Source organism: Centruroides vittatus, unplaced genomic scaffold (genome assembly GCF_030686945.1).
Source record: "Centruroides vittatus isolate TY-2023 unplaced genomic scaffold, ASM3068694v2 contig_2460, whole genome shotgun sequence".
Lineage (NCBI taxonomy): Eukaryota > Metazoa > Arthropoda > Arachnida > Scorpiones > Buthidae > Centruroides > Centruroides vittatus.
The window spans coordinates 359,559-383,678 of record NW_027121555.1 but is presented as its reverse complement, the minus strand read 5'-3'; the positions used below and the strand labels follow the sequence as shown (position 1 = coordinate 383,678).

General features: G+C 31.2%; 2 protein-coding genes across 2 annotated transcripts in view; one reads left to right on the top strand and one right to left on the bottom strand.

Moving 5' to 3' along the window:
* The window catches only part of Polr3E (RNA polymerase III subunit E), a 38,805-nt gene extending 25,353 nt beyond the window's left edge, over positions 1 to 13,452 (top strand). Inside the window, 15 exon segments of the mRNA XM_067265779.1 lie at positions 1,284 to 1,366; positions 2,840 to 2,953; positions 3,043 to 3,206; positions 3,279 to 3,400; positions 4,367 to 4,461; positions 5,602 to 5,722; positions 5,804 to 5,885; positions 5,955 to 6,014; positions 8,086 to 8,190; positions 9,134 to 9,228; positions 9,525 to 9,566; positions 9,568 to 9,967; positions 12,923 to 12,988; positions 13,052 to 13,177; positions 13,249 to 13,452. Of these exon segments, the coding sequence (XP_067121880.1) occupies positions 1,284 to 1,366; positions 2,840 to 2,953; positions 3,043 to 3,206; positions 3,279 to 3,400; positions 4,367 to 4,461; positions 5,602 to 5,722; positions 5,804 to 5,885; positions 5,955 to 6,014; positions 8,086 to 8,190; positions 9,134 to 9,228; positions 9,525 to 9,566; positions 9,568 to 9,967; positions 12,923 to 12,988; positions 13,052 to 13,177; positions 13,249 to 13,311 (1,738 nt within the window). The 3' untranslated portion in view covers positions 13,312 to 13,452.
* A 975-nt stretch (positions 13,453 to 14,427) lies between these two features.
* On the bottom strand, positions 14,428 to 23,984 carry Sans (SAM_USH1G_HARP domain-containing protein Sans). Its single transcript, XM_067265782.1, has 2 exons — positions 23,674 to 23,984; positions 14,428 to 15,869 (listed from the first exon to the last, which is right to left on the bottom strand). Exons 1-2 carry the CDS (start codon positions 23,847 to 23,849, stop codon positions 14,630 to 14,632), a joined length of 1,416 nt encoding a protein of 471 aa, XP_067121883.1. The 5' UTR covers positions 23,850 to 23,984; the 3' UTR covers positions 14,428 to 14,629.
* Between the last annotated feature and the right edge of the window lie 136 nt (positions 23,985 to 24,120).

The following is a 24,120-nucleotide window of genomic DNA, read 5'->3' as shown; positions in this document are numbered from 1 at the left end:
TTGTGTTTGTGAATCAAAGTAATTGTCATTGATTGCTTTGTTCTTTTGTTTTGTTTGTCTTTGTGCCTATTTTCTCTTAGGTGCACACAGTTGCATCCGGGAACACGGACATTGTCACTTTGACTTCACCTTATATTGAAAATTAAGTCATGAACCCCTATTTTTTACATTTAAATGGACCCTTGTTACAGTTTTGGATTCACCATTGCAGTTAATGAAAAATGTCAAAGTTTAATCAAAATTGGTTGATCAAATTTGAGATCGAATGTAACTTTTTTAAGCCACAAAGAGGCTTTGCTAACACTTCACTTCGAGCTACTTCAAGTACGTTTAAAATAATTTAATGATAAGTTAGTCTGTCAAAAGGATTTAATTCTGAAAGTAAATGTAAGAATGCAATCTATTTTTGTTTTTTATTTTATTTTTACTGCATGTAATAAAATTAGATAAAGTAAAATAAATAAAATACTTTGCATAAATAAATGTATACTTTAAATAAAAGCAAAAAATATTTACACCTCGTTTTATTCAAGACAAGCTATTTCCAGGCATAGCATACAAGCTATCTTGAATTCTATAAATTCAGAATTGCTAAATTCCTATGAATCTATAGAAGAAAATTCAATGCGATTTAGATACTTTTATAGTGCATAAAATACAAGTCTTTCAAAACAATGCTACAATTTTAAATTAAAACATTGGAAAACCATTGGTTTTACATTTGTCCATTATAGTTTCTCAATGTGTACACTTTGCGTCACACGGCATATATCTGACAAATACTCAAATTCTTCCTGGGCTTGCTACAGCATATCCATCATCATTCCTACAATGGAAGCCACAGTTCTGTGGCTTCTGTAGATTACTCGCATTGCACAATGATGAGTGATTCCAATTTTGTAAACTGCAAAAATATCTCAGTAAACAAAAATGGCAACACCACTAATGTTGTCGTTTTTGTTTACAGTCCTTCATAGAGATAGTAGATGACGAGACATCTGAATGCTGATATAACTCGGACTGTTACTCTGACGATTGAAGTGCATTTCATAGTTTTCGGATAATAATTGACATAATTACCTTGTACAGTAATTTAAAATGGTAGCATTCATTTTAGAAGACTCGGTATATGTAGTTTGCATTTTCTAATCAAACAGATTTATGAAGAATTGTTTTTAGTTTTATTTTCAAGTACAGTTTGTAGTTATGTACTGTACAAGCATTTACTTATTAATTGGAATGTTAATTTTTATGAGCATTTCTTTTTTTCTTTTAATTTTCAGTTCTTTCATGGATAAGCAAAAATTAACTTCGAGTAAAGCAGTTTCATCATCGGCACAGTATGCAATAGGATTGTTACGGCCAGGTAATTAATTAAAATAATTTTCTTTGAACTCTAGACTGTACAGAATTAGTGAAAAATATAATAGAATTAATTGTATTTCCTCTGTTTCATAATATGGTATACAGAATTATAAAGCTTGACATCCAGATGAGTGATTCCACTGTGCGATTTAAATGCTTCTGGCACTGCACGTATACAGTCTATGTAAACGAGCATCTAAATCACAGGTAATCGCACAATTTAGACACTTAATCTGGATATACTTTTTCATTGCTCGAATCAGATGCAGCCAATCGGCAATGAATGAACTTAATCAGATTGTTCAACATCATTTTCTACAAGCTGGCTGGTGGATGAATGCAATGACTGAGAAATTAATAGAAATAGTTTGTAATTTTTCTGAAACATCTGATAAATGGTATAGAAAGTATAAAGATAAAAAACAATAAAAATAATGAATCTTTTTTTTTCTTATTTACACAAAGAACAGATATGCTGCAATGATGATCGCATTGTCATAGTGCATCTTTGATTTCTTCACCTTTCTTTTTGCCATATAGTTCACAAATGAAGTACAGTGGATATTCAGTTTTATACTGGAAATTTCTATATTAAGTTTATTTAAACTTTGTTTAATCTTATATAACCTAAAGTAGATATTACTCCGTATCAAAAAAGCCATTTAGTTTGGCTTTCCTATTTTGATCCATTTACATTGTTTTTGTTGTCAGGCTGAGATCTCCACTAGCATAAAAATGAGTGTAAAAACCCTCACTGTAATTATTTTTAATCACATAACCCATTTGTGGCAGAGGTTTGGCTCCACTAATTAAGTTTTTACAGCTAATGATATTGTTAACAGTAGACCAAGTGTCGAAATTATTTACATTCAACACTTGTTTTATGGTCATATCCATGTTGAAAGTTGAACACTATTCAACTTGCTTTATGCTTGTTTTATGCCCTGCTCTGATGTAAAATATCATAGACACGTGATTAAAAATAATTACAACTTGTTTTTATGCCGTGGAGTGCCTTTATGATTGCCTTGTTGAAATATTTAATAGGTTGTGACTCGGGGATCCTTTTCAACTAGTTCATATTCAAAAAACTTTGCATAAATGCATACCATATTAACCATATTATGAGATACAGGGAGTATTTTTTAATTACTTCAGTTAATTAATTTTAGTTTAGTGTTTACTATAGTTAACTGACTTTAGGCAATCCTGTATTCATTGCTATTTTAGTACAGGACAGTTTAACTTTTAATTCAATATCAATGTCAGGATAATGAATAATTATACCAAAAAATGCATATTTAAAGTCTGTAGATTGAAATTATTATTAAAAATTAATATGCTTTTCTCTACATTTCCACTCAGATAGCGGTAATTTATGATAATGATTTAATTTGTATTAACACTTACGTGTTTTCTTATATTTGGCATAAATATTCTTATCCATTAATACTATTTCTAAATTCATTTCTAGGTAAAGAATTGCACTTAACTCCTCTTCATGCAATTATTCAATTACGACCAAGTTTTACTTATCTGGATCAATCGGACAGTCGAGCCAAAGCAGAGCTTAAAGAAAGTGACGTCGGTGAGTGTTTCATTCCAAATGTTTACTGTTCGCGCTATTTTATTTTAAAAAATTACTTCAAAAATATTAAAGAATCATAAATTTTTTAGACGATCCATCACAAGACGAAGAGGAAGAAGCTCATAAGGTAACGGTGAGATTTGCCGGTCCTGACAGCGATAAGGCCCGCCAAGCTAGAGAACGTTCTTATAATTACATACAGCAACAACTAGCAAATGAGCCCTGGGTTAACGTAAAATATCATAAATACGGGGTATGATATCCTCATATATATTTATATACATTTTTATAATTAAAAAAATTTCAAATGATGATAATTATTTAGTCTCGTGAATCTGAAGAAGAAATGAATAAACTTTTATGTACCAAAACTGATTTCGATGCATCTAACTTATTGACTACATCAGAAAATTATGTGAATGCCTTATTACCAGAAACGCTAAGACTGTAAGTTTTGATTTTTTTTTTTTCTTTTTAAGATCTTTAATAATAATTATATTTTATAGAAGCAATATTAAATTATTGATGCAACCTATTTGAGTGACGTGTCATCAAAACAATTCAGCTTGATTATTGCTCTGGAAAGGCTAACAAAAGTTAACATAACAGTACACGAATACATATCTGGTGTGATCAAAATCCCTAAAATCCCATAACTTAAAGTCCCCCCTTCCAAATCAGCACACTTAGCCCAGCATCTTTCCACTTCTGGAGACATGTTTTGAAGCTTTCTTCTGAAATTCAGCTTCCATTGTAACTGGAGTTTGATTTTTAGGGAAGAAAATCAAAGCGGGTTAGGTCTGAGAAATGGATGGTTGCTATACCTTTCGAATGCTGTTTTAGCAAGAAACTGAATGCGTTACACTGCGTGGGCAGGTGCATAGGAGACATTACTTTCGGATTACCCTCGTAATTACAGTCATTTAAAATAATACCATTCTTTTTGGAAGACCATATATATTTAGAACAATTTAAAAATGGAAAATTGTTTAATTTAAAAAATATATATTAAAAATATTTTTGATTGTTAACTTTTATATAATTACATATAAATCAAACAAGATCCAGATTACATTAACCTAGCGTAGCAACCCATAACTTGTATGGTAGTTTAAAAAGTTTGTATATTGATAAAAGGGAAGTCCAAGCAGCATAACTGGACTTCCAAATGCATTTGCATGGTTTGCACAAAATGCAAGTTTGAGCCCTAAAACTTTTTAAGTTATTTATTTAAAATTAAATTCTAATTATTAATATTGTTACGAGATGGTGGCATAATTGCTTACCTTTAGATTGAATTCTCTAGTTTAATCAATCTTTCAGTTCATAAATAACTCTGCTAGGCTTATTATTTTATCAAATTAATTAGACGAAATCATAATAAATAAAAAATTTATCCAATGTTATGTTCAGGGCTCCGACGGTGATCACTGCCAACCAACTCTCGGCCATGTCGGATATCAAGAAGTCTCCCCTCGTGGATCAGATACGCACTCTTGTACTAAATGGTGAGTATTGGCTTTGCATATTTAGATCTGTTGATTTTATTTTATTTTATAATGTGTGTTTTTATTGTAAAAACGAGTTTCGGAATTAATACAGTGTATTTAAATGCGAGGTCTCGAGAAGAAGTTTACATTACTACTAAATGTGACTTGTTTTTCGTGTGCTGCTATATTTTGGCATCAAACAAGATATAAGTTAGTTTTGCTGAGCCACTATTTCATGCAACATTACTGTTTTCTACTTACTATAATGTTGCATTTTAATATTTTAATTTTTATTTAAATTTAAAGATATTCCTTTTTTTATTCAGCTTTGGCTGACAAAATAAAGAAAATATGGGAAAGATTCGAGGGTGCTAGAGATCAAATTTACTGTTAGTAGAGAAATAGTCTATAAAACCCTTTTACAGGTGTTTTATAGACTATTTCTCCACTAACGTTACGAAGCGGAACAATATCACAATGGCTAGACAGTCGAAGCAATAAAGTCTACTGCTTCGGGGACTCTGTTTCATATTCAGATCAAACTTTCAGAAGCTTATTTGATGGCATTGACGTGATTATGTCAGTCTCTGTTCCTCGCTATCTTGCTACTCTGTGGGCCTGGTTGCATTTATGGTTGTGAAGACACTGTTAATACCAGTAGGGAAAAATGAGTTGTAAAAATATCGTCACAGTTGTTTGAAGAGACTTCATTGAGACTGTAATTAGTGGTTGAAATTAGTTGTCAATAAAGATTTATAAGAGAGGAAACGTTATTTATTTTAAATAAAAATGCATTGACTAGTATGATTGTAAAAGTCGCACATTTCCCCCACTATTTCTAGCAAGTTTAATAAAAATTTAATGAAACAAATGTTTTCGACTACTTTAAGTGACCTGCTTCAGGTTTTAACAGTCTGAAATTGCAAATTGAATATGATAGATGGTTCTTTTTGTGATTTTAATCAAGAACAACATTTTTTGAAATACTCTCCAGTTTCTTACGTTGTTAAACTGTTTTCTTCTTAGTTGATCTGTTCTTCCTTCTTGTCCTTCTCCCAAAAATCCTCGTGGCATGTATCCAACAAGAGTTGATTATCTTTTAATCTAATATAATCTTTCAAATAATTTATTTTTTAATTACATTTTATTCATTTTCAGCAAAAGTAATACAATTTCACAGGCTGCTAGAATGCGTGACTCCGAATTCCGACGTCTCGGCCATTCTACGACTACTCCAGCAAGTCGCAATGCTGGTGCAAGGGTGTTGGGTCGTCAAGAGGTAAATTCTTACTTGAAACTTACTAAATAGCTTGTTTTATATTTTAATTATTGTTCTTACCGATTAATCGTCTGATTTTAGTGACGTAATCTATCCGAAAGATAGTATCAGTCCTTTAACCGGGGTTAATTCCGAACTGCTTTGTAGAGCCAGAGATTACATTGTGAGCATAAATTTTTGTTATAGATTATAAAATTGTAAAAATAAATAAAATGAATATATATTATTTTAGATGTGGCGATATACTCAGGAAAATATCTTGAAAAGAAAAGAAGTAATGTCTATTGTTAAGGTTTGTTTTATTTAAATAATTTTTCCAGTTTAGAATGTTGTAAAAATTTAATACGAGGGGTAATTGAAAAGTCTTTGCTAGCTTTTTTTTTTTATTTTATCTTGAAAAATAATAGTTTTTCAAAATTTCAAAATATACATATGAGAGAACAATTCCTCCTGCATCACTCTGGCAGTTTGAATTCTGTCCGACAAGATGCGTAGGAATTCAAAATCTGTCAATTTCCACACACGAGGAGCGCGGAAATGAAATTCAGTTTTTGTAAGCATCCAGCAAAAATACAAGAGAAATTTATTGAGAAATGAGTGCTTTGTAGGGGGACAATTTCCTATAGAGAACTTGCACGAATGTCATCTCGTGACCAAATCGTCACTCTGCCTCCTGTGCCATATTTATGCCATGCTGTTTGTGGAAGTGTATAAAGTTTGGCTGCATATGAATGTTTATCATATGTAGAAAATGGCAAAATGTACACTTTTACCAGGCTATTTAACAATAACAACTCTTATTGCTGAAGATGCTGACTAGTACAGAAGTATAATTGTAATGTGTGATGAGTTGATCCGTATGTTGACAACTCAGTCATTTGTAGAGGATTATAGTTCAAGACCAAAGACAGAATATGGTGACACCTTGTCTAAATAATTTGAAGATCACAATTTTGTAACAAGTGACTGGGTTGATCCAAATATTTTGATAAAGAGTTCTTCAGAACATATATTTCATAGCAAGAGAACTTTAAGCACATTAAAACAAACTATAGCACTAGGTCGTTGCATCATTGTACTGATTAAAAACATATGTTTTATTGACTGTTGCACAACTTCACTCCTAAATGATGCATAGTAATTTTTTTTTTGTTGTAATGAAATATCAACGATTGCCTTATAAATCGGCTAATTAAATGATTGATATAAAGTAATTTGTTACTAGAGGTAGATGTTAGGCGCCATCTCTTATCTAAGTTAATAATTATAATAAACTTATAATTATATTTATAATTTACAATATTTAACCAATAATTATCGTTGGTATTTCATTATATACTCATCAGGCTTAGTGATGCTTGTTTATATTTTTTCGTTGTAATTGTCAGATTTGTTTTATTGTTTTAAAATTTTCTTTTCAACTGCACGTGTTTTATGACAGTGCTGTGCCACAATGGGAGAAATGTTTTTGTCCATCTTGGAAACTATGTAGAAAATTAGGACATGAAAAAATAAGGCACTTTCAAATATATATTTTGAAATTCTGAAATAACAGATTTTGAGAAAATGTAGATGGCAAAGAGCTTTCGATTTCCCTTCATACTTTGTTGTTTGTGTAATTTACTTAATATAAATAGCATGTTTGATTAGAAAGGCAGATGAAAGAATGATTATATGAACATGAAAATATATAGCATGCACCCTGTTCTGTATCGTCAGCTGGACTGCTCTGTGATGATGGCAATTAGCTGAAAATTGGGTCTAAAGATAATGGAAGGTGTTGGCTTACCATCGTGGAGATCAACATTCAAATCAAGCCTAGTTTATTGGGCTTGTCTATAATTGGCAAAATTATGTTATGTAAAATACTGATAGCCTCAATGCTTCTGTGAATTGTTTCCTTCAGTTTGCATATAGTTCTGTGCTTTGTCTCTTATACTTTGCCCTTTAAATGTCTCCTATAAAATTTACATCACTAATGTTTCATCATCTCAGTCAATGGGACACCCTGTATGAAACTAACTACATTGGTCTGATTGACTCACTCACAGACAAGAAATATTTGAGTAGAAGTGGATTTCTTACAGAAATACTTACTCAGGTGTTCAATAAGTTATTAGAAAAATCCAAAATCTCAAAGAAATTATATATTTTAAGCCCTATGAGATGTCTGTCTGATTGCTGATGTCTTACAGAACACCACATTGTCTGAGCAGTCAACTGAAGCACTTTGTCTATTTTTAAAAAGGAATTATTGAAAATGTGCTTTAATTTATTGTTGTAGACATAAAAATTGTTATAGTGATTGATATTTCAATATAACCATAATTGAGAACTATTTGTATTTTGCCATTTCTTTTTAGTTACCTTTAGAAGATATTACAGAAATGTTACGTCATGTAGCACATTGGAAAGCATCTGCAGGATGGCAGTTCGCCTATTCCTTTGACGAAAGTTTTTGTGTCCAAGTAAGTTCGATTCTGTGTGTAGAACACTCTTACTGTACTTTCACACAGAAGAGCAAGCTCTTATACGTAAAAACACTTGTTTTTGTATTTTTGAAACATTCATCCCGCTTCGCATATAAGAACATACCTTGTATAAGAGCCTTGGGGTTTAAAGGTACTTTTCAGAATATAGTGTTGATATAGAGCATATATAAGAACACGCTCTTATTGCATGGAAATACAGTAAGTTTTCATCTATACTTGTTTTTCCCTCTCTCTGGAGGGATGAAAATATATTCAAAAAATGTTTTAAAGTAAACCATAAGAAATGCACGACATGCAAGATTTAATCAGTTCTCATGTTCCTAATTGTGGAAAGGTTTCAAATTATTTGGAGGTAACAAAAAATGTCAGAATTATACTTTTTATATAGTGGTAGGGAATGGTGAATTTATCAATATATAATACTTACAATATATAATTGAAACTGAAATTATTTTGTGGCCACGGTATAGTTGTCTTTGCATTTGACTGAGCATATGACGACCATCATCTCGATATCTGATAGTAAAGTTGTCACTTTGTGTATGCTCTGTCAAATATAAATATGGGTACTTCATCTATGAAATGTGTGGAACATGTCTTTCAAAAATACACTCGATGCATTTTCAAAGTTAATTTCTAGATTCAGATCCAGTCTTCTGGAATTCGATTCAGATGAGCATGCCTCGAGAATTTCGCATGTTATCAGTCCCAGATACGATTGGCCTCTTCCCTCAATGTTCGGCCATCTCCATTGCAGGCTGGTTTTTCCCACACTTGTGATGGGTACGAAGGGGAAAAGGTCATCTTAGTGTCGCACAGGACAGAAAGAGCCAGAAATTAAAACAAAAAATAAAAATAATGACTGTGTTTATTTTTTGTAGTTTTAACAATAAATAATTGTGCATATTTACATTTGCAGGTATCCAGAAATAGTGCAAAGGCAACAGATGTTGTGGGATGCACGATATCAACAGCTGACAAAGATACTACAGTTAGGAGCCAAAGATGTCAAAGGTATATATGGTCTTAGTTATACTTATTTTGTGGAGACTACAGTCGTTATCTGGAATTTTTGTATATGTGCATATCCTTGTTGTACCTTATTTAATTTTGAATTTGAATTTTTGTATTCCATGGATGGAATTTTAATTTCAAATGTATTCCAAGCCTGAAGATGGCCTGTGAATCAGGCTGAAAACGTTTGCGTGTTTGTTGCAAATAAATATATTTTTTCTCGGCAAGTGTAAGGTGTTAAGTACGTATATCTATGTGCATATCTACATTATATTTAACATAATGAAAAATTTCAGGTACCAAATTGCCAAATTTGAAAGCAGAAAGACAAAGAAAAACTAAAGTACAGACAACTTTAAGTAGTGTGACCGAGAACTGCGTAGTCGAAAATTCCTGTGTAAAGATGGATGTGGATGTGCCGTCAAATGTTAAAATGCCGCTGACTGCCAACAGAAAGGAATCTGTTAACGAAAACTCGTTGGAGTTGGCAACAAATAAAAACAGTTTGATAACTAATGGACCACATCATCATGTCTCTCATCCAAACGAGCACCAGTCTAGTTTATTAAAAACTGAATTAATGAGTGCTGTTCGTGGAAAACTCAGGGAAAAATATTGTTTAACCTTGACGGATCTTCGTACAAAACTGGAAGCTGCCAGCAATAATATTACTAACATACCCGACAAACTTTTAGAAGATTGTATTATAGCAGTAGGAGGACAAAAGCTGCATAATAAGGTAGGAAGTTTTCATTAACTAGAATCCATATAATATGTTCCTATGAACTAATTAAATTGTCAAATTGTTAAAACCTTCAATACTTGCTCTTAATTTGGTAAAAATAAACTTTTTGACGTGTTAAGTCATTAAGATCTGTTTTTGGATTTCTTAAGTCACTTAATTAAGTATTCTACTAACATAATTAAAAGTTGCAATCCAAATTATACACATTCAGATCTTGAAGTAAATATTAATTGGTTATTTCTGACCAAATCTTAGGCCCCACTGCACATGAATGGCAAAATTATGACTTTGAATGTCAGCAGTTGGTTTGACCTGCTGTAATTCTATAACCTTGACATTTGACAGAGATGTTGGACTTGGCTGTATATCAGTTTTTGTTGTTTACTAATTTTGCTGTCTCTGTAAGTGTTTATTCTTGATCACAAATCATGATTATAGGTGTATTTGAAATGACATTCAGACGTTCAATACTGTGATTCATTGTCAGTGAATTGTACTGTACATAGATAAAAATGCTAGCATAGAATTGCTTTGTCTGGAATATTTAAGATATGAAAGAAAGAAAAAAACATAATACCAAAAATAAAGGGATGACTACACAATGGTTATTGCAATTTTCACTGTTCAACCAGACAATTTTATAATTGTCCTTTAGAAGAACACAGTATCATCAGGTAAATATAAGATCTAATCTTAGCCAAATATTTCAGGTGTTAGATGTATTTAAATACAGCCAAAAACAACATAGCATTAATCAGTGAAATAATGCAGAACTGTCTTCTAACACACATCGAATACAGGGTGTCAAAATGATGTGAGTGATTATAAACATTTATTGAATGAAAACTATTGGATGTAACAATGCATTATTTGAAATAATTTACTTACAAATGTTTGTTTGCACTTCATTTGTGAAAAGTTCAATGTGCATAACGTGTTGTATGGCATTTTTTAAAGAATACACGATTTCTTGCCATATACAAGCCAACATTCCTTTCTATTTCAGGCGTAGGTTGTAATTTTACTATTACTTATGAATGCAATTTTTGTAGTAGAAGGATCCTTTCTATACTTCTAAATGCTCAGTAAAGTCTGGAAGACTTTGTGGTGTAAGGCTCCGAAATGGAAAAAATGCATTCTGGTCCACTCGCCATCTAGCTCTATCGGTAGCTATCAAAATTAATTCTTGCACATGCATAATCTGAAACACTGTGTTCCCATTTTTGAATATTACTGTTGCATTTTTCTGTTATTGGTCATTTCTTTGTAAAAATACGTAGAACTCACCTTGTATTTTGTAAATGGCATAATATGCTGTTTTAAAGTTTTTTTTATGCTCTATTTTAAATATCTAATAGGCCTATACCAAACTATTTATTTTTAAATTCTTAATTTGAATTATTGCATGAGCTTGTTTTTAATGTTGTGAATCTGTGTTGAAAGCGAGTTTGTTTGTTGTGTTTTTTTTTTAATCTGCTGGTTTAAAAGGTTTATTTTCAGTGTGGTGCTATAATCAGTGTTTTAATTAACATTCAATTGTTGAAAACAGACACTTAATGTAATTTAAAAAAACTTTAAAATTAAGCAATATTTTTGAGTATTTATTTCTAATTGAATTTTTTTGCATTTATAGCAAGTAATTTGATCTTTTGTGAAGGTTTAATTTTAATTTGTGATGAGTAAAATTTTATAAATTTTAATCTATACAGTCAAACCTGTTTTTATGCGGTCTTTTTTTTTGTGCGATTTTTTTATTTGTGCGGTATAGTTGGCGACTAGTCTCGTGTTTTGTGATGTCTCACGTTGACTTATTATAGCTAAATAAACTTATTATAGCATAAATGAACTTATTATAGCAATATTATTTCATGAATATGCGAAAAATGAAATAATTTATTTTTTAAGTCAATGAAACACCACCTGGACAAAAATATGTAAAACAGATGATAGACAAGACAATGCAGTCAAGTGCTGACATCTGTTGTCAATAACTTCTACGTCTGTTTTAATTACGTTAATTAAACCTTCAAAGTGCTTTCATATTCCTGGACCATTAAGATAAGATTCATTTCAAAGCATAAATTGAAGGTAAATGTACTGTATTATTTACGTATTTTCTAAATCAGATTCCAAAAGGTTTGGCGAGATTCCAAGTAGCTGCCAAGCCTCGTCATGATTTCGTTTAAAAAAGCAATTCCTAGTTATTTCGTACGGTTTCGAGTTATTTTCGATGTAAGACTTTTTTTATGCAGTCAATAGGGACCGCACAAAAAAAATATTTTTTTAATTGTGTTGCGAAAACTATTTTTTATAGCCACTCATGTAGTTTCGTGCGATTTTTTTTTTTTTTTGTTTTTTTTTTTAATGCGGTCCCTATCCACTGCATAAAAACAGGTTTGACTGTATTTCAAAATTTAATAATTACTCATCCCAGTTAAATTGTTTTAATTAAAATTTTAGTTTGAAGATTTAATTTTGTGTCACTTAATTAAGTGTAATTATGTGATGTATTCTACTATGTTAACACATTGTTAAGGAAATTTCTCAAGCATAAATTCTATTCAAAATGCTTTTCTTTGTGCATAAAATTTTAGCATTTTTGGATCTTAATCGTATGATAGGTGGTGTGGTGTCTAAGTGTTTTTATTTTTTATTTTTATTATTATTATTATTATTTAACTCTCTTTGCCCTGTAGGTACCACAGCGGGGTGGCTGGATGGTAAGGGATGGGACCCAACGGACCACTCCTGGAAATTTGCGGGGGTTTTCAACCCATTTGGGTTCCATCCCAGGTAACCCGCAGCAGTAGGCTGCCGACTTAATAGCTTGGCTATCCAGCCATCACCCAAATGCATTTCAGTATCTAAGGAAGTTTCTGTTTCAACAAAAGTAGTTTGAATTGGATCCATATCCTGATTTCTTCATTTTGATTTTGAATTATTTTTCAGTGGCCTCAAGAAACTAATGCAGAATCACTGTTTGCCTTAACACAATTTGGAGATCATCTTGATAAGGTATGCTAGTAAGATTATACATTACAATTTTTGGATAAAGGTTAAAATGTAGTTTTCTTATAGTTTCGTGGAGCTTTGGTGCAACTGTTTGCAAAGACTGCAAAAATTCGAATAACGACGCTACAAAAGAAGTTATTGGATGAAGTCGGAGAAACATTGTCGAATGCCGACTTTAAACAGATAGTCCAGGTATGTTGAATTTAAATTCAACATAATTAATTTGAAATCAAATAAAATAATGAATCTATTCTGTGTTTCAGGAATATTGTGTCTGTAAATCTGGATATTATTATTTAAAGGGAACGATGCAAACGGATTCCTAGCCTCGACAATTTTTTCTTTATAATTTGTACATAATATAAATAGTGAATTATAATTATGAACTGTTAGAAATCTGTTGCTACGGAAACAAAATATTTTTGTTGATGAAACAATGTCTAAGTAAAATACAATTAAAAATGTAATTAATTTCCTTAAATTCCTACAAATATGAAATGAACACTGACTGAATTTTTATCAGCGTTTTTATTTTAATTAAAAAGGAAATTGTTATCTGATTTTTATTCGAGTTTAAGGAAAAGTTTTGATGACCGAAAAACCGATCAAATCTGCTAAAACTTTTCTGAATTTTATGAAAATGAAGCAGTAAGTAAGGCATTTTTTATGGGAATTTTTATATGAATTTGATTTTTGAACTTGTATCAAGTTCATGTTATAGAAGTTGTATCAAAATAAAATCATATGATTCTATAAATACTGCCTCTTATCAATAAATGATTCTTTGAAATAATTTGAAATTTATTAAAGGAATTATTTTCATTGTTAAAATCATTAGATATAATTTTTTAATTTTCTTACGTTAAAAGAAATTTTAAATTAATTGATTAAAAGAAAATTATTTGAAATGTAAAGAGTAACTTCAGATGCAAATGAGAAAAGAATAATTTCAGTTTAATAATGTCAACTTACCTCGTATGATAATCATTTTGACAAACTATTTTTATAAAATCAGAATATGTTAAAGAAATGCTTCAATAAACAAGTTAATCTCTGTTATATTTATATTGCATTTGGAAAAACATCACAGGAAAAATTATTACTACGATTTTTCCCTGAATGAAAATTTCCCTTTTTATTAATTCTTGAAATGAACAATGATCAATTTTTACGTACTCGAGTGTCAATGCTCGTAACGGTGAATCAAAACAATAAGTCAATTGTATTCTTTCTAGGTTTTTCTCACAATTTAAATTGGGGTATTTTCTAAGAGTAAATCTGATCCTGTATTAAACCTGAAATAACCTAGCTTAGTAATCTAAATTTTCTGCATAATATTGAATTCATTTTTGTCATATTCTATATTATGTTTGATTTCACATTCAATTATATGGACGAATTTAATTTGCAAAATTCTACTTAAGCAAAAAATTAGATCAATATTTAATGTAGTAATTCTAGTAAAGAAAATTACTACTAATGAATATTTCAAATTTAATGTTAAAAAGAAATAACAAAAAATCTGCACCAAATGTCCAGCATATACAGTACAGAAATTTTCAATGCATATAAAATCAGTTAAACATACTGCAGAATGCATTCCAAGGAATAATAATAATAAAAAGTTTGTAACAACAAATTTAATTAAAGTTTTGAATCACCTAGATTACCAGGACAAGCTAAAATTGCTTTTCTTTGATCCATTGCTTTACCTAGTTTCCTTCTTGGCCCAAGAGGAAGTCCCAAACTCTTTAAATCATCTTCGCTTAAAAGCATGAGTGAATCTAAATCAATTCTTTCCTTAGTAAATAGAGGAATATATTCTGTAAGTCCATGAGCAGCCAGGAAAATAATAATAGGTGATGTATCTAGATCTTCATCTTCATCTAACCTCAAATCATCTTCCCAAGGCATCTGACCATTTCTTTGAGCTAAACTGCCAGCACTTCCTATGCTGTCGTCAGTCCTAATGTCAGAACCTTTTTCTGAAGTTCTGCCAGAATCGTCACCGTCGGCTCCCTGATTTGGATTTGGTAGAGAGAGCAGAGTAGTACGAAATGCTACGCTACCAAAACCCGGTCTTTCAAATATGCTTGCTGGTTCAGCCAAAGCAACATCGTCGCCAATACCAGAATCTGTTGCATGTATAAAGTCTGGTTCACTGTTAGCGCGGGGAATTTTTTCATTTGTGAAAACATCTTTCATGTGCCGTCTTTGTCCTGCTGGACTGTCGTATTTTGGAACGTACATCACTTCGGAATCCCTACGCAATCCGGATAAAGAACGAACCGATCTTTTACCTTCTTCATCTGTATTCTCTCTGACTTTAAAATCTCCTCCTGTCGATGCAGATTGTTTTTTGTGTTGAACGCGTTTAGAAACTGCTCCAAGCCCTTTCCTAGTTACAGAACTGTTTGTATTAACAATTTCAGAATATTTAGTAGGTGAGAAGTGGAGTTTAGAATCCCTTTTTAATCCAACTAGAATATTTTTTGTTGGAAGTTGATCATTTTCATTTAAAGACATTTTTTTTCTTTGCTTTTCAAGATGTTTTTCCTCTTTTTCTGCTCTTCTTGCAGCTTTTGTTTGTAACTTTGAATAATTTTTTACCCTTTTTTCTGCATCTTTGATTGCCTTTTCTTTTAATTTTTGAACTAATTTCTTATTGAGAGCACTTTGTTTAGAAATCACTTCATCTAAATACCTGAGGATTTCATCCCTCTGATGCATTGCAGCTACATCTTTGCAAGTATGATAATCATTGTCCAAAGACCAAAGATTGACACCAAAGTTGACTAGAAAAGACACACAGTTGATATGCCCATTGGCAGCTGCACAGTGTAATGCGGTGTTTCCATAATGATCACATTTGTCCGGATCACCCCTGAAATATAATTAAAATTAATATTTTATTAATTGTTATCATATTAATTAATCTACTAACCTTATTATATTCCTACCTCAATCATCATTAATCATAGCATGAAAATATAATTTGTTATACTAGTTGATCTACTTCAACCTAGATTAAAGTCAAAGATTGATTTAACAATACAAAGTTATTACTAATTAGAGGTACCATCATCTATTGTCATTAATGACCTAGTAACATTGGCATTCAAATTAATCTAGGTTATTTATTGAGTCTAATTTTTGAATAAACAAACTTAAGTTCTTCAAGGACAAACATTTGCTGTATTTAATAATTTATAACTTAATAATTAAATTTAACTCAGCAAGAAGAATATTTAGACTTATGATACTGAATTAGACTATGTTTTAAATAATAGTTATACATAAAGTATTACTAAAATATAAAAACTAATAGTTATAATTTTAAGTGCATGAATATTTGATTTACCATTAAAAAAATCTTCCTGGAAGCAGCTGAAAATATGACAACAACGATGTTATAAATTTTTAAGTATAAAAATGATTTTTACATCTTGTTTCACTTAAATAAATACAGAAATATTCCCGTTTTATAAATGGCAATTACTTTAATTTGCTTTTTAGTTAAGTCCAATGACTTTTGTTATCTCCAATAATCATTCAGTTGTGACCATCTATTTATCCTCTTAAATACCAAAACAATGTCAGGGGGAAAAAGTAAAGATTGGATTACTGAAATTATTATAAAATTGGGTGTAGGTATGAAGAAGCCTTGATTTTTCAAGCTTGGTAGATTACAGAATAATTTCTTCACGCTGAAGGTCAATATGTCACATTATTCCTTGGGAACCATCACGAATCTTCAATAACAGCCTTCATTTTTAGCATTAGGAGTTTGATAATTATAATAAATAACTAAAAGTGCAATAAAAATTTCCCAGATGTAACAAATGTGAAGTCAGAGAGCTTGACATAAAATCGTTTTTACTTATTTTTATAGCCGAGAAATCTATACAAATATTATAATTATAGGAAACGTAGAATAATATTTTAAACAATAAACTGTATGAATGGACGATCAATTAAAAATACTTCCCATATATAGATCTAGATTTGTTAGAGGAACGATGAAAAATTAGGAACGTGATTATTTTCAGTAGTGTATTGCACGAAACTTTCAGGAGTCAAAGGTTGAGAAGATCGCGTGTTAAAATATTCATTGTTTGAAACCGTCGAAGCGTCGATAATCACAACCACATCGACTGATAAAGTAATGGATGGGTGAACATGCGATAGTGTCTTCCACATCAATAATATACCGAAGTATTTATAAAAATAGAAATTTGAATACTATAGAGAATTCATATTTTCACACGAGAATATCTGCATTCGAAAATCAAATTAAAAATTCATAGTAGAAGATTGTTATACAGTTTAAGAAAGTAGTTCAAGTTTGAGAATACTTAGTAGCAAAAGTTGAATTATTAATTACTACCTGAACAATTTATTATTATTTTTTAATATGGTCATTTTTTCGTACTTTTTGTGGATCTGGATTATTTATGCAGTAATTACTTCTAATGAGTGCAACAGAACTAGCCTTTTCTTTCTTTTCGTTTCTGAATCGCTACAAATTAAACTCAGGAATCTACAGACATCCAGAATGTTAATTTATAAAAAACCTTCACTAGTAAGGCATGTTTATAAAAAAAAACCTGTATAAGAATTTTAAGAATTGTTCCTTTATTTAACAGCATAAATAGTGCCAATATAAATTATATACAAATAATAATAGGTTAATCTGTCAAACGGAATGACTGTCCCGATAAGATAAAGAAATATAATTAATTCATTATTATTTTTTTCTTTTTTGCACGCAAGCTCATCAAAATCAAATTCGAAGTTCTTCTTTATCAAGAGGGAACTTAGTTTTAATAAACCACAAGAGGAAATTTCGTATAAACTGGTAGAGAGTGAAGAGTGAAGCAAAGTGCAAATATGTCCTACTTTCCTTTATCTCTAGGACACACGAAACAGAGCGAAGATTGGGGGAAAAGCGGACGTAACTTTTTGGACATTTACGAACCCACCCAACTTCTTTTACGCTTAAACCGACCTTTCTTAGGTCGTGCGATGACTGTCGTCGACCTAGATAGAAAATAACGTACGTATCGCCTTGGCAAGTTAATTTTCCCGCCAGTAACGTGAAAAGTTTTGAAACTCTTCCAAACAATAAACAGGCCAAAACCTGTCCCGTTTCTGCACAAAAGGTCTCGTTTGTGTAGTTCATTTCATAAGATAGAAATTTAGGTCAAAATATTTCAGCTGGATATTACTATTTAACAGCAGAAGTAAAAAAACATTATTCGTCGTTTAGTTAAATTATTCCCAAACCTTTTAAATATTAACTTAAATACCGAGGTGAGCCTAGGAATTAATAATAGGTAATCCATACTGTTTTATCGAGATTTCTTTTATTAAAAGTTTAATCTTCAATAAAGATTAAGAATTTAGGGTTGATGATGATTAATCCTTTAATAAAATATACGCGTTAGAATAATTGAAGCTTTTTGCTAAACTTTGACTTAATAGAATGAAATCTAAAAAAACATTGTGCTACATAATAATCCATTGTAACAATTGACAAGCTTGAAAACGATACTACAAAATAGCAAAGTTCATCACATACTTTCCTTCTATAACATTTTATTCAATCCTTTTATAAGGGAAAATGTATCCAGTAATTCTTTTAATAATAAACAATGTATAAAAGCGCTTGGAACTTTGAAACTCGGACGTGCCTCCTGTGCGAAGGCAGTGGTCCATAAAGAGCGATTTACGACGTTATCGCACGAAAAATCAAAACAGATTTTCAGATGTACGAAAAAGATTACTGTCATTGAAAGAACACAATTGACAATCGAAATTTGTCTGTCATAATTGAGACTAATAGAGACGACTCGGTTAAGTCAATTAGAACACTAATCGTTTATTTTCCAGCGTTCACTTCTGACGACAAAAACTGTCACTCGATAATCCACAATGCTTTCTTTACGAATTCGACAAAATTTGGTTAATGGTGCATTAAATATAAATAAATTTTTTTCCTTGGGTGAATGTTTTTTTTTTCTGTAACTTATGATAAGTTCGTCCGAGATTTTAGTCCAATGACGACATAATTTTTTATTAGTTTTATTATTGGAGTCTATTTTTATACGGATTTACAGTCAAACCCCTGAACAACGGCTACTGAAAGGATCATATAAAATGGCCGTTGTTCGGAGGTTCGACTACTGTATATTATAATTTTAATAATATTTAGGTTAATATACAAATAACTTTTTTCGTTGTACTGTACTGTACATTAATCGTGTGAAATTTTTCGACATGAAATCTTAAATACTTTCGAATTAGAATAACGATTATAAATTAAATATATACTCAAAATTATTTTCTTCTTTAACTGGTGTGAATATATTAATAAATTTGCTGTATAATAATTAAATATGTAGTGAATTTAGACTCGGATATAAAACGTTTCACATTTAAGATTAAATTCATTTTACACTATTAGTTAATATTACTGAATTACACGATTTAAAAATAATTTATTTTAATTTTAATTAACTTAGCCTAATTAAAAATCCCATTTTCTCAACGTTTCAGTTTTAATTCTTTTAATATCGCTTTCACTTTTCCTGTAAATAATTATGAAATATAATTACCAATCTTCTGAAGTAATTCAAAAATTAAATATTCATTTAGAGTTAAGCGTCATATATAAAATGTTTTATAATTTATTATTTATATTTATAATATTTTGTCGCAAGCTAATAGGAAGGGCACATTACAAGATTGGATGGCCTTGAAGAGTGAGAAATTAACTGTACCCGTGAGATATTAAATGAAGACCAGGCAGACCACCATTCAAATGGGATGATTCTCTTGTCAAGATGCTGGGCAAACTCTAGAAAAAGAAAGCTGGGGACAAAGGACACCGGAAGTTTTTCGACTTGCAGCATTGGAGAATCTCCGAATGAAAACGCGAGTCCATCTCGAACGATTCTGGCTCTAAATTAAAATTTCGTGTAGTTTTTCTATCTGATGCAATGTTTCTTCACTTATAATACTTTTTATATGAGACATTGTGTATTTGTATTGAACCAGACGTTCTCTAGATACGCAAACCGTGAGATCTAAGTACAGAAAAGTAATAATAAGAATAATAATACACCGGAATTTTAATTCGTACAAGTGAGTTGAAGAAAGAATTGTCATCCGGTATCGGGTGTATTAAATGGAAAACAAATGAATGATGGGTAAAAGAGATGAAGAGGAAAGTGATGTCAACGACGCGAGGCGTGTCCATGAACCATGGTCTGGCGATCACGTGCACCCAAGTGAGACATAAATGCCCTCAGTATTGCAGAACCTATTGGACAAGCGTAGGACATTTCGAGAAATAACTGTTATTCCCGAAAATTATAAATTGAGATGTCAAGGTTAATTAACTCGGGGAAATTCTAAACTAAACTTATCAAAGAAAATACATTTATATTTTAGTAAAAATATCATTTCCGTATATCTATTTATACAATTGAAACGGTCGATTACTACTAACATTCGAGATAAATGAAAACAAAATGGAATTCTCTATCAAATGCAAGTGAGAGTACGTTTTCCAGAAACAGTACGAAGCGTTTATGAACTGAAATTACTCGTTTCTTAAGGTTGTGTCAAGTAAGGTCAATGTGCCGAATATTACATCTAAACTACAAATAATTTTTTTTATCGTGACTTTTTCAAACTATATTCTTTTCTTCGAATACAACTGCTCGGTTTTTTTTTTATATTTTAATGTTTAAATCATATAAAAGCTGGACGAGAATTATTTTAATCTATTATACGGGCCTACAGTTTATTTGATAAACTTCTTTCACGTAACGTCTATTCATAGTAATTCTACCGTGCCGAAAGCCGATTGTAAGAGTAAAAGAAGAAAAAAATAATAATGTTTAAATATAATTTCTGTATCGAGAGAGGTGTCTTAGAAACGAAGTCGTGTACTAGATTCACATTGAACAAATCTCCTTTCAAACAATAAACAGAACATAAATGTCAGGAACAGTGACTGATGATGACGTGACCGCGACATTACTGATGACGGTCGAGGTAAATGCTGGAAAATCACGTCCAGCTTGTTTCTAAGAATATGTAACTTCTACGGAGTGTACGGTACGCTCTATTTCTTTCGATCGCACCCAGAAATCTAACATGAAATATGGTGCTTTTCTAAATGTGGAACATCAGTAATAAGCATGGCCTTTTCATGAGATTTCGTGTAATTCCCGTAGAAATTATCCACCTGATTAAAAATCATTTAGAAATATACGTAGAATTTGATGTACAGTACAATATATATCACATACATATCATATTGTATCGTGTACTGTACATTATAATGTCCGTGTGCGTTTAAGTCATTCTGCACAATAGCAGGAAATGTGATTGTTATTCAGACATGTGAACAAAATCCTGTTATAAGTTCAGCTGGAATTTGAGTTCGTCAACCGTATATTTGCTGAGTCAATTGGCTTTTCGTTGTCTGGGAAATGTGTACATTTACTTGCCAGTATCCGAAAACGGTTTCTTACGGGAAAAATCGTAATAAAAATGAACTGTGTTATAATTACGGAAAAATTGGCTACGTAACAGAAGCTACAAGACGAATTAAAAGATTACAAAACGTTTCGAAAAGGCAAGACATTTAAAATTTTCTTATCGACAGGCTCATAGACCAATGCTTACGAGACTACTAATTGCGTTAATTGGCGTACTTAATTAATCGGCGCTTAAAATACTATACGACCACTAATTGTAAACAAGGAAATAAACTAATACTCAATGTTAATTAATATTCAACTTTTCGGGAAAATTGGGAATTTAATTAAAATGTATATCCTGAAACAAAATTTATGGCCACAGATATACTTAAATCATAATTATTATAATAAAATCCTATCATTAAATGTCACGTAAATTAGACCATTGAAATAATTTTTAATATTTTATAAAAATTTATATATTTAAAACGTTTTCATTCCGTAAATTTTTAAAGCCTTTATGTAAATTCCGGCTTAATATAAATAAGCCGGCATTTGTAATACAAAAAGGTCTTAAAAAGCAGATTAAATAAATCTGATAATTACCATAAAATTAAAAATAAATATATATTATTTATAAGATACATTGAATGCGTAATAAACTAAATATTAATTTCCAATTTAAGGTGCATAAACTAATTCTTTTTTTTAAAGAAAAAAGGGCCGTAAAAAAAGCAGTTGATCAGAATTGCCCGGGGTGATCGTTTCATTTCCTCATTCAGAAGTTGAGATTGTGGTAAGATAAAGAATCTTCAGTTAATGTACTGTACGTACTTTAAATCTTGTTAAAATTTAACGGAAAATAATGAAATTCGATGGCCATTTTCATTAAATTAATTACTTTGGGCGTGTTTATACACAAAATTATTTTCGAACTTTACAACTAAAAAAATTATAAATTATCGACTTTTTTTAGCTTAGACATTTATCAATTAAATCTGTACAATTGTAAATATATATAATAATCGTATTAAGCTATAAACGTGAAAATATTTATAGAATCATGGACCAGTGCACAAATCTATTCTCATTGATGTTGCGCCATTCTATAAACAGAATAGTGCAATACCATGCATAAAAAGAATATTCGTTTTATAATAAATATATTACAGAATTGTTACTTAGTCTACAAATAAAACTGCGTTAATGGGGAAAAAGTTAACTTAATTACTTGTTAATGTCATTTGGAATTAACACGTGCGATGCTCCTAAAATTCCGACTGATTTCGGGATCATTGAGTGTTCCATTTAATATTTATAAATAAAATTTAATATACAATTTTTCTACTTGGAGTAACTTAAGCTCGGACGACTCAAGCAAACAATTAATTTACTTATAGAATAATCGGTCACTGTTTATTTGTATAACAAGGTATAATAATAATTTATATATTAACGTAGAGAATAGTTAATTTATATAGAATGATACATAATTCTATATAGATTAACATAGAATAATTCCACTATTCTATAATACGTGTATCACGGAATGGTGTACCTGTTTACCCGATATACCATCCTACACATTAACTAGTTGCAAATTAATCAGTTGGGTTTATCGTTCCGTATACCTTACCGTAGGCGGTGGCGCGTTATCCTATGGGCAAAATTGCCAGGGGCCCAAACTAATATTTTATAAGAAAAACTTTCCCGAAAACGTCTGAAGTCAACACCTACGTGGAGCCCCTAATTCAAATTTCCTGGGCCCCATGAAGCTATAACGCGCCATTGACCATAGGTTTATCATTCTGTATACATTACCATAAATTTATTTATCGTTCTGTATACGTTACAAGGTTAGAATTATCATTAAGTAGGTGCATTTTTGATACAGAATGATACACCTACTCTACAAGTGTAATTGTGTTAACAGTGGCGCGTTATCCTATGGGAAAATTGCCTTTTTTGCTCATAAGATAAAGCACCATTTTTATTTTAAATAGATTGGTTCGGGGTCCCACCAACAGGGACCGCAAACGAATCTTTTATAAGAAAATATTCCTCCCCCGAAGGAAATGACACGCGGGGGCCCCCTAATTCGAATCGGCCCCACCAAGTCTTGACGCGTTAATAAAAGAAACCCTTAATTAAATATTAAACGCCCGATCGTTGTTTATTAAATTTCCAACTTACCCGCGGCCCACCAATAATCGTAAAGCGTCCAAATTTCCGTAATAGGAAGCCCAAAGAGTCGGAGTCATTCCATCTTCGTCTGGAGCATTGCAATCTCGTCTGTTGGCTTCTCTTAATAAATCCAAATAACCATCCCTAGCAGCCCTGTGGAAACGATCCCTGTCGGTCGAGAACATTTTCTAGCATTTCACGACACTTTCCACATAATTGTAAGCGATAACAATTAACTTTAAAATAAAAAAATAAAATAAAACGTCGTTCGAGTCGGGAGTGTAACCAGCGTCCTCTTTGCAAATAGTTCGTCTGCTCCGTTCGTGCAGACGCTGATGACGTGTGGACTCGGTGACGTCACCGACCGGTTTCGTGCACGGTTCGGCAAATTTAACTTTTAATACGGAGTGTCGAGTAAAGTAAAACTTTTAATTTTTAGTTTTATATCTAATTCTT